Raw genomic sequence first — 9,663 nt, 5'->3', positions numbered from 1 at the left:
GTACAATGCAAAGGTGACTTGAAGTCGGGGAAGGAGAGAGACTATAGTCTCGGAGGACTGGGGGTGTTGAGCTAAGATGATAGAGGATGCTGAGCAGGTCTCTTGTTGCACTTTTAGTGGTACTACACTTCATTGCCAGACACATCATCATGGGATGTTGTCAACGTTGTGTTTCTGAATCATCTGTAAATATTAAAAAAGAGAGAGAAAATAACAGTTTCTTGAATATCCCTTTTCATTACAAAATAAAACATTTTATGAATTTAAAATGGTTGCGAACACTGTTCTACGCTATATTAAAAATACATTTCAAAGGAAAAATAAAAAAAAAATACTGAAAATTTACTAAACCTCGTGCCAGCCAAGACGTAGAGTTTGTTTCTTCATCCACACAGATTTGGAGAAATGTAGCATTACATCACTTGCTCACCAGTGGATCCTCTATGTGAATGGGTGCCGTCAGAATGAGTCCAAAAATCTGATAAAAAAAAAAAACATAATGAACCACAAGTAATGTAATTCACTTGGCTCCAGTCCGTCAGTTAACGTCTAGAGAAGTGAAAAGTTACGTGTTTGTAATTAATCCATCATTAAGACGTTTTGTTGCAGGTGAATAATTTTCAGTATTTTTTTTTTCATATTTTTTTTTAGTTAACTATCCTTTAAAAAAGAATACTATCCATTTAGCCCAGATACGACTAAAAACAGAATAATTACAAACATAATATTTCTGAATAGCAGCCAACAGAGCGCTAGCAGAAATGTCTAAAAATATAGACGAACAGATTAATAACAGAATTCACTTTTGCCGCATTATGTGGCCTAAGTGCACACAGTTTTCTCCGCTAATTGAAAGATTGAAGAAATTACATGAGTGCATCTCCCAGTTTGCATCCATCACAGGAGGATGCGAGAACCATGGCAACTCATCAAACACAACGATTCTTAGTTTATTTACTGGCTTGCAGCCAAAACCAGTCACTGTTCTTGAAAATAATGACTCGTTGATACCAGCAAGCATCAATTCTCCATTTTAATTAACCTTAAATATATTACATGCATCCACGTTTCTTGCTTATTATGGAGGCTGATACAGTCTCAAGTGTTCGGACGTTCTTTCAGACACTAGTTTATTTGAAAATGCCAAGTTTGCCCTCATGTGGTCTGTAAAGGAACTGAGGGCTGGGTTGGCAACTTGATAAGATTGTGTCCATTACTGTCCGTCAGAACCAATAGGAGGGTAAAGAACGTCAGTAAAACAAACCTAATATGTTGTATTTGTGATGATGATGATGTACTGAGGAAATGTGTGTGCAGATCAACCAGCTGCGCTAGACTTTAGGCTAAGTAGGCCTACGTTGCATTTTTTTTTTTAAATTATTATTATTAACAGATGTGGGTTTTTAATAAAACCCCTGTGTGCTCCAAAAGAATCATGGCTGCTCTTTAATCGTTTGATAGTTTTGCTTAACACACTTCCTTTAATTTAGTCAGTGGTTGGCGCTTATTGCACACACAACTACTTTAATTAAAAAAAAATAGCCTAAATAAACAAATATCCATTTTTTTTTTTGTTTTGTTTGTTTGTTTAGGTCAGATATACAGACAACAATCAAATCAAATCAAATCAAATCAAATCAGCTGGTCGTAGCTGAGGTTATCTGGTCTGACTAGTGTTTCTTGTGGCCACCAGCTTTTTCAGAGTGGGAGACCAGCTGAAACCAGTGTACGATGGACATAATTATTTTGCTATGTCGATAGGCAAGGTATTTTAAATGGGTGTTAAACTAAGCTACACTCTGGGCAAGCAAGCGTCACGTTTATTTATTTATTTATTGACATTTTGTATTAATTACAAAAAATAAATAAATAAACTCGGACGTAGGAACCTGTGTTTATAGAGATTCTTTCCGGACGGTTCGTGTAGTGCGGTACACAAGTCGATGTGTGTGGGTTACAGTGATGCTGTAAAATGTGAGTGAATTTTATATAAATGTACTGTGTTTTGATGTTTATGTCTTGTTTATGAGACTGTTCGTGGCACTCGTGACGTTTCCGTGATGTGATTAGCGTCTCTAACAAAAAAAATCTATTAATCGCACAATTGATTTTTGTCCCTTAGGAAGATGTCTCTCTCTTATTATGAATTGCAGTTCAAATATATTTTTACATACGGCGATATTATTTGCTGGCGTCGTTATTATTTGGTTAATCGAATATATCAGTATTAATATTCTACAATAATACTGTTTTATTGTGAATATCTTTCATGCATAGCTAAATATGAAGCCTGTAAATTGTTATTAATGGTCAATCCACTTAAATTTGGATCTTTAGGTGTATGACAAGAAATCAAGATAGAGGTCAGTGTCATGTACTAGATGCACTGTCACTGTGAATATTTCTACCGTCTCTGTTCTAGAGTGACACACCCAGTTTGTTTTTCTTGTCCAATGGGCTGACAGCGGGGTGCACCAAAATGTTGAGTGACATTCCTCGGGACGCCCTCCTCCGCCCTCTCACCCGGAACGAGGTGGTGGGGATGTTGGTGAGACTGACCATCTTTGGAGCTGCAACATACTACAGCATCAAATGGGTGGTGGAGGCTTTTGACCCGACACAAAAACAAAAAAACCAGGCCAAGAAGAGGGTAAAGATATCTCTGCTACTGAATGTGTGTTGATAATAAATGTGGAAGTAACTGATATTCAAATAATACATTCAATTTAAATACAACTTTTCATGTGATCCTGTAGCTCAAAGAGCTTAAAAGGAATGAAAAAAAGATTTGGAGTTTCGAAAACAGTTGATTCTTTTATGGCTTGAACATTATTTGTTGTGAATTATTACATGGTATATTTATTTAAATTATTTATTTTTAAATCAATGTCTTCAATTTTTGACTCATTTATTTATTGTTTGTTTGTTTGTCTATCTATCTAAATATCATGTTCTCTTACTTTCCCCAGGCAGAGCAGTTGATGAAGCAAATAGGTGTAGAGGGCGTCAGTCTGACGGAGTATGAAATGAACATTGCAACTCATCTTGTCGATCCACGCAGCATCAAAGTAACCACCAATACTGTTGTAATCAGTGCAAACCTTTCATCAAATCACACTGTGCCTCTCATTACATCAGAATTTTGTAGAAAGGACTTGCTTTTAGTAGTAGTAAAGACAAGATTTATGTCATTGGTTGTTGTCTGTTCAGCTTTAGTTTTATTATTCAAACTGATTTGGAACTGAATTGTGTTGACAGATTGGAAGTCGTTTCTCTGTTTGCACCCATAAGGGTGTGGCCTGTAATCATTATAAGCACTGGCCTCCCACCGGACTTCCAAGTCATCAGTAGCTTGTATGATATTTTCTTCCTTTCCTTGTAAGGTGACCTGGAGAGATGTTGCTGGACTAGATGAGATCATCTCAGAGCTGCAAGACACTGTCATCTTGCCTTTCCAGAAACGTCACCTCTTTTGTGGTTCCAAACTCTTGCAACCTCCCAAAGGTGAGACACGGAGAAAGCACATGAAATCACAGTTCTATTGGAGTGTGTGTTTTCTGTCCTATTTTTATTGTACATTAGGGTTGCACGATAAATCACATTTTTATCATGATCGTGTTTGTTGCTTCTCTCAGTTAATTAGGCATTATTATCTGCAATATTTGCATAATGGTTTATTTATTTATCTGATTTTAATTTTTTTTTATTTGCGTTATTTTGTATTGGTCACAAGCGTTCATGCTTAGGGTTGCCAGATTTCAAGGGTTTAAATCCCCCAATCAAAGCTTTTTTTTTTTTATATAAATGCAATTTTTGTCCAGTGTTTACTTAAAGGGTTACTCCACTGCAAAATGAAAATTTTGTCATTAATCACTTACCCCCATGTCGTTCCAAACCCGTAAAAGCTTAGTTCGTCTTCGGAACACAATTTAAGATATTTTGGATGAAAACAGAGGCTTGAGACTGTCCCATAGACTGCCAAATAAACAACAGTGTCAAGGTCCAGGAAAGTATGAAAAGCATCGTCAGAATACTCCATCTGCCATCAGTGATTCAACGGTAACGTTATGAAGCGACAAGAATACTTTTTGTACACGAAGAAAACAAAAATAACGACTTTATTCAACAATTCCTTTCCTCTGTGTCTCTCCAAATCAGCATAGCGCCATTTTGGCAAATCTGAGCTGTACGCAGTCGGCTTACGCTCTGCTATATCAGCTGCGCCACAAGGATATGTTTTTTACGTGTATTTACGCTTTGGTTTGAATGAAAACAGCGCATCGGCGCAGCTCGGCTGACACAGAAGAGTGTACGCCGTAGTTATTTTTGTTTTCTTTGTGTACAAAAAGTATTCTCGTTGCTTCATAACATTACGGTTGAATCACTGATGGCAGATGGACTATTCTGACGATGCTTTTCATACTTGCCTGGACCTTGACACTGTTATTTACTTGGCAGTCTATGGGACAGTTTCAAGCCTCTCAGTTTTCATCCAAAATATCTTCAATTGTGTTCCGAAGACGAACAAAGCTTTTACAGGTTTGGATTAATGACAAAATTTTCATTTTGCGGTGGAGTAACCCTTTAATCAATTTACTCAATCTGGCAACCACACTCTCTCCGCACTAATAATAATCGCCAGAAAATATGTATGTTAGAGTTTTGCAGTCTCTGATGAGTAAATCTGCTCAAATGAAATTATAATAAAGCAAATCTGTGCAGCCCTATTGTACATGTAGTAGTAATATAGGAGAAATATGAAAGTAAAGATTGTTATTCATAATTTTTTTTTTGACTCCCAGGTGTATTATTGTATGGGCCACCAGGATGTGGAAAGACTTTAATTGCAAAAGCAACAGCGAAAGCATCTGGATGCCGCTTTATTAATCTCCAGGCCTCCACTTTGACTGACAAGTGGTATGGCGAATCGCAGAAGCTGACTGCTGCTGTATTCTCTATGGCTGTCAAAATTCAGCCCTGTATCATTTTCATTGATGAAATAGGTAACTACTGAATATGGTCTAAATATCTGGCGAATATTTAGGGATTCCAGACAGATAGGAAAAATGTTACAATGTCAGCTTTTTGAATGTTCTGAATAAATTCACTCAGCACTACTACGGTGATAAACTTGCCTGTAATCCCTATGTATATGCAGGTGTTTTATATTCATGGGTTTTATGGAAAACGTGGTACATGTACATTTGCATAATGACTGCAGTATTTTTCAATGCTGATGACATTTGAATAATAGTGTATGTGTCCCATCATCTGTGAAACTGAAGAATGTGGACGCTGTGCACAGAGTCTCTCAGGCATTTTATCATAGTGTACTAGCTGAAATAACAGTAAAAGTTTATTATTTTAATTAGTTTAAGTCAGTACCACATATGAAATGACATCCTGAAAATTTGAAATTGCAAAAAAGTTTCTAAGTAGTTGCTTTAATATCTTGTTTAAAAGTGACTAAATAGTTGCACTCTGCTAAAGATATGCATTTTAAATAAATACATTTTTTTAAAGAAAAGAAATTAAAATAAACTATTAAAAAAAAAACAACAACAACTTTCTATTCACCAAAAATCCTGAAAAAATTAAAGTATCACACTTTCCACAAGTATATTAAGCTGTGCTGTTTGTAACACTGATAATAATCAGAAATGTTTTGAGCACCAATCTTGAGCACCAAATCAGCATATTAGAATGATTTCTGATGGATCATGTGACACTGAAGTCTGGGGTGATGTCAGTGCCATTATAGGTTAAATTACATTTTAGAATATATTAAAATAACAGTTATTGTAAATTTCATTAATACTGTTTTAATTGTATTTTTGTTTAAATAAATGCAGATTTGATGAGCATAAGATAAATCTTTCAGAAACATAAAAAAATAAAATAAAACTCACTGACTGCAAACTTTTGAACTGTACTGTTTATGTAGTTCTGTAGTTTCCTCATGCTGTTTAAATTTCTTGGGTTGATTTTATAGTTTGTTTATTATATGTGTATCCACATAAAATCTGTCTCTTGCTTCAGATTCATTCTTGAGGAATCGTTCCAGTATGGACCATGAGGCCACCGCTATGATGAAAGCCCAGTTTATGAGTCTGTGGGATGGACTAGACACAAACGCAAGCAGCCAGGTAACACACACATATGTAGGTTTCAGAGGTCAATGCATTTCCTCAAAAGTGATTAATAGAAAATAAAAGTGTAATGAGATGTCAATGTCCAGGTAATGGTGATGGGGGCCACAAACAGACCACAGGATGTGGATGCAGCAATACTGCGCAGAATGCCCACGACCTTTCATGTAGGCCTGCCTGTGAGTCTGCTGAACACACACACACCTTTATGCTCTGTTTTTGTTAACAGCCTGTCTTAATCAGGATAAAAACATAATTATTTTTGGTCCAATTTCAGAATGCAGCTCAAAGAGAAGAAATCCTTAGACTTATTCTGTCTGGAGAAAATGTAAGACATTAAGCTCTTCTTCATCTGCACCACAATTCCTGCACAAAAAGTTTTGTTTTAAAATATAATGCTTATATTAAAGGTGATGTTGCAGAAATCCATATATTTACACAACCATTCAAAAATTTGGGGTCAGTAAGATTTTGAATTTGCTGTAAAGACAAAATCAAAAATACAGTAAACTGTAAAATTGTGAAATAATTTTCCAGTTTAAGTTAAATATTTTCTGTTTGAATATATTTTAAAATGTAATTGATTCCTGTGATGGCAAAGCTGAATTATCAGCATCCATTACTCTAGTCTTCAGTGTCACATGATGTCATGATCCTTCAGAAATCATTCTAATGGTCAAGAAACATTTCTAATTAACATCATTGTTGAAAACAGTTGTGCTGCTTAATATTTTTATGGAAACCAGATTCTTTGATGGATACGCATTTCAAAAGAACAGTATTTATTTTAAATAGATGAAATTTAATGCATTTTCACTGTATAAAAGCATTCATTTAAAAAAAAAAAAAAAAAAAATCTTACTGACCCCAAACTTTTGTACGGTAGTGCATATGTAAATTATTTAATTTGAATCTTTTTTTCATCAGTTAAGTAACGCAATTAACCTGAAGGAAATAGCGGATCAAACCGAGGGCTACTCCGGCAGTGATCTGAAAGAGCTTTGCAGGGACGCTGCCATGTACCGTGTTAGAGACTATGTCCGCAAACAGCAAATGAAACAGATCGCACAACAGCTCCAGCTGGATGAAGAAGAGTATGTCTAAGATATTTTGTATAATCAAACATACACACACACACACACAATGGTGACATTTTATTTTTGTGCAAAACATGCAGCTTGTACACCATGAGGTTTATAATATCTGGAAAAATCTGTCCCATTAATCTCAAGTAGCTGTTCAGCTGGTTCATTCTGTTTTGTTAGAAGAGAAAGAGTTCAACATATTCTTAAGTGTTCTTAGGAGTTTTGAAATGCTGTATAAGTATGCAGTAATGAATATAAAAGTACATTACACATCTCTGATTTTGTCCTGGTGTGTCCTCTGGTGTGTCCTCAGGCATGTGAACAGCACGCAGCTGAGGCCCGTGACTCAACTGGACCTGCTGTTTGGCCTAGATAAGATGAGAGAGTCCAAACAGGCCACAGCTACAGCTGACCCAGCAAATCTGAGAGAGGTGCCTCTGGACTGAAAACCTCTCACTTTACACGCTCATACACTCATTTTATCCCTCTCACTTCTTTCTTTCTGCCTCATCTATTTCCTTTTGAAATTATTTTTCTTAGTCTTTCACATTTGTTACATCTTAAACATTATATGTTTGCACATTTACAATCAGATACTCAAGACAGTAACCTGGTGCATATTTATAATAACAGTCATCATTAATAGTATACACACTAAATGGAGTTTCATTATTCTTGAGCATTTTAACTTGTTTAAATTATTTCTGTTATGATCAACTGTTGTTTGCATATTGTGTAGAAGCAGATGTTCACTTTTTTGGATATGATGGAGAGGAATATGAACTTTCTTATATCTATAAATGTTTTAGTAATCAGGACCAGGTTTCCTGAAACACTGAGCATTGTCTAACTGTCTTATTAGGATGCATGAGTATTACTCTAAAGTTAAACTGAATGGTGCATGTGTGACTTTCGTCAATACCAATTTGGCCATGATAATAATAATTTGTGTCTGGAACATGTCTGGGTCATATTCAACCCAAAATCAAAAGAAAGAAGTATTATGCATAAAGAAAATTAGGCCATACATTTGTTTCTTTTACACTGTGACATTATTGTCATGACAATTAATCTAAATTTTTACTGTAATGTGGTTCATTTTATATGATTTAGAAGTATTTATGCTTCACTATATACATACATGCATTTATTTATATATAAATATTCTGATTATGGGACACCATACTTGGCTACACGTCACGTGTGTGAGTGCTGTCAGAACGACACGAGGCCTCAGCGCCTTCAGAACCCGTCTGGGATCAGCTCTACAAGCTGAGAATCTGAGACTGTAATATAGTAATTAAAATTGGATTTTTTATGTTACTAGAAAGAATAATTCAAAATCTTTCGGTTTTGGGGTGAAATATTTTTTGTGAGATCCAACTGACTAGACATTTACATTTTGTCATTGTGGTTTTGTCATTTTTTTTTTTAAATTGGATAGTGAAAGATGTTAAGCATCTTTCATATATTGATGTTCATATAAGTCTGAGTGTGTTTTGAAAGATTTAGTTCAGAACATAAATAATATATCACTCAAAGTGTCAAACCAGCATCATAATACTCATTTGTCAGGTACTAAAATGGGCACAAAGGCCAGCTTCTTTCTTGAAACTACTAGTTTTGTTTGTCTTCAGAGAAGTTTCTGGGTTTTCTCCAGCTCTAAATGGAAAAAGTTTTGCTTTTGCCAAACCACACCAAAAATTTAAGCTAGTGTGTCCTGTTTGATGATTACTGTATGTGTTATAAGACAGCTGATGGGAGTAGAGAAAACATGTCTGGGAGCTTAATTAATGGTCCATCAAACATTGAATAGAAACTTCTTTATATATTTAGATTCATGTTGTTGCTGTTTATGTCATGTGCCAATGTGATATATTTAACATGTAAATATGCTGGCTTGGCAACCTGTGCCAGCACTAGCTCCATGCTTGTGAAGATACTTTAATGATGCTCTGTTCTGCTTTGAATGTTTGTTGTTCCATTTCGGTAATCAGGTACTTGGTTGTTTAATAATTATCAATCTGAAGAGAGAAGGGGAAATGAGCTTAAATCTTCTGCTTGCAGTTTGTTGTTAAAATCACCTTCTGTTATTGCATCTGGGTCTGCAGATCTGCACCTGGGTCTGCACCTTCTGTTACTGCATATGTAAATCTTGGTCATAAAAGAATAGTTCACCCATAAATGAAAATTTGATGAAAATATATACACCCTCAGGCCTTTAAGATGTAGATTGAGTTATTTCTTCACTGTAACAGATTTGGAAAAATTTAGCATCACATCACATGCTCACCAATGGATCCTCTGCAGTGAATGGGTGCCGTCAGAATGAGAGTCCAAACAGCGGATAAAAACATCACAATAATAAAAAACAGCAGAACTTTACTGCAGAAAGTGTTATGGATTATGGACTGGTATTTCGACGGTTA

At 35.5% G+C, this 9,663-nt stretch overlaps 1 protein-coding gene across 2 annotated transcripts; it reads left to right on the top strand.

Annotated features, from left to right (window-relative positions):
• The first annotated feature begins 1,774 nt into the window (after positions 1-1,774).
• atad1a (ATPase family AAA domain containing 1a) lies at positions 1,775-8,073 on the top strand. Of its 2 annotated transcripts, none has more exons than XM_042753622.1 (10): positions 1,775-1,974; positions 2,466-2,650; positions 2,970-3,068; positions 3,384-3,504; positions 4,803-5,003; positions 6,040-6,146; positions 6,239-6,328; positions 6,427-6,477; positions 7,077-7,243; positions 7,548-8,073. In XM_042753622.1, exons 1-10 carry the CDS (start codon positions 1,944-1,946, stop codon positions 7,678-7,680), a joined length of 1,185 nt encoding a protein of 394 aa, XP_042609556.1. In that variant the 5' UTR covers positions 1,775-1,943; the 3' UTR covers positions 7,681-8,073. The 2 variants fall into 2 exon arrangements, with proteins under 2 accessions (XP_042609556.1, XP_042609560.1); XM_042753626.1 differs by having other exon boundaries at positions 1,840-1,974; positions 2,423-2,650.
• Positions 8,074-9,663: the final 1,590 nt, after the last annotated feature.

The sequence above is a fragment of the Cyprinus carpio genome, chromosome A5, assembly GCF_018340385.1.
Source record: "Cyprinus carpio isolate SPL01 chromosome A5, ASM1834038v1, whole genome shotgun sequence".
In the NCBI taxonomy this organism is placed as follows: domain Eukaryota; kingdom Metazoa; phylum Chordata; class Actinopteri; order Cypriniformes; family Cyprinidae; genus Cyprinus; species Cyprinus carpio.
Note: the sequence above shows the minus strand (reverse complement) of the source record. Positions and strands in the feature narration are given on the sequence as shown.

Bases quoted from the DNA above. Each gene is read 5' to 3' on its own strand.
- atad1a (XM_042753622.1), top strand. From the start codon at position 1,944: ATGTGTGTGGGTTACAGTGATGCTGTAAAAT. The intron at 1,975-2,465 runs GTGAGTGAATTT...ATGGGCTGACAG, and splicing joins TTACAGTGATGCTGTAAAAT to CGGGGTGCACCAAAATGTTG. The intron at 6,478-7,076 runs GTAAGACATTAA...TTTTTTCATCAG, and splicing joins TTATTCTGTCTGGAGAAAAT to TTAAGTAACGCAATTAACCT.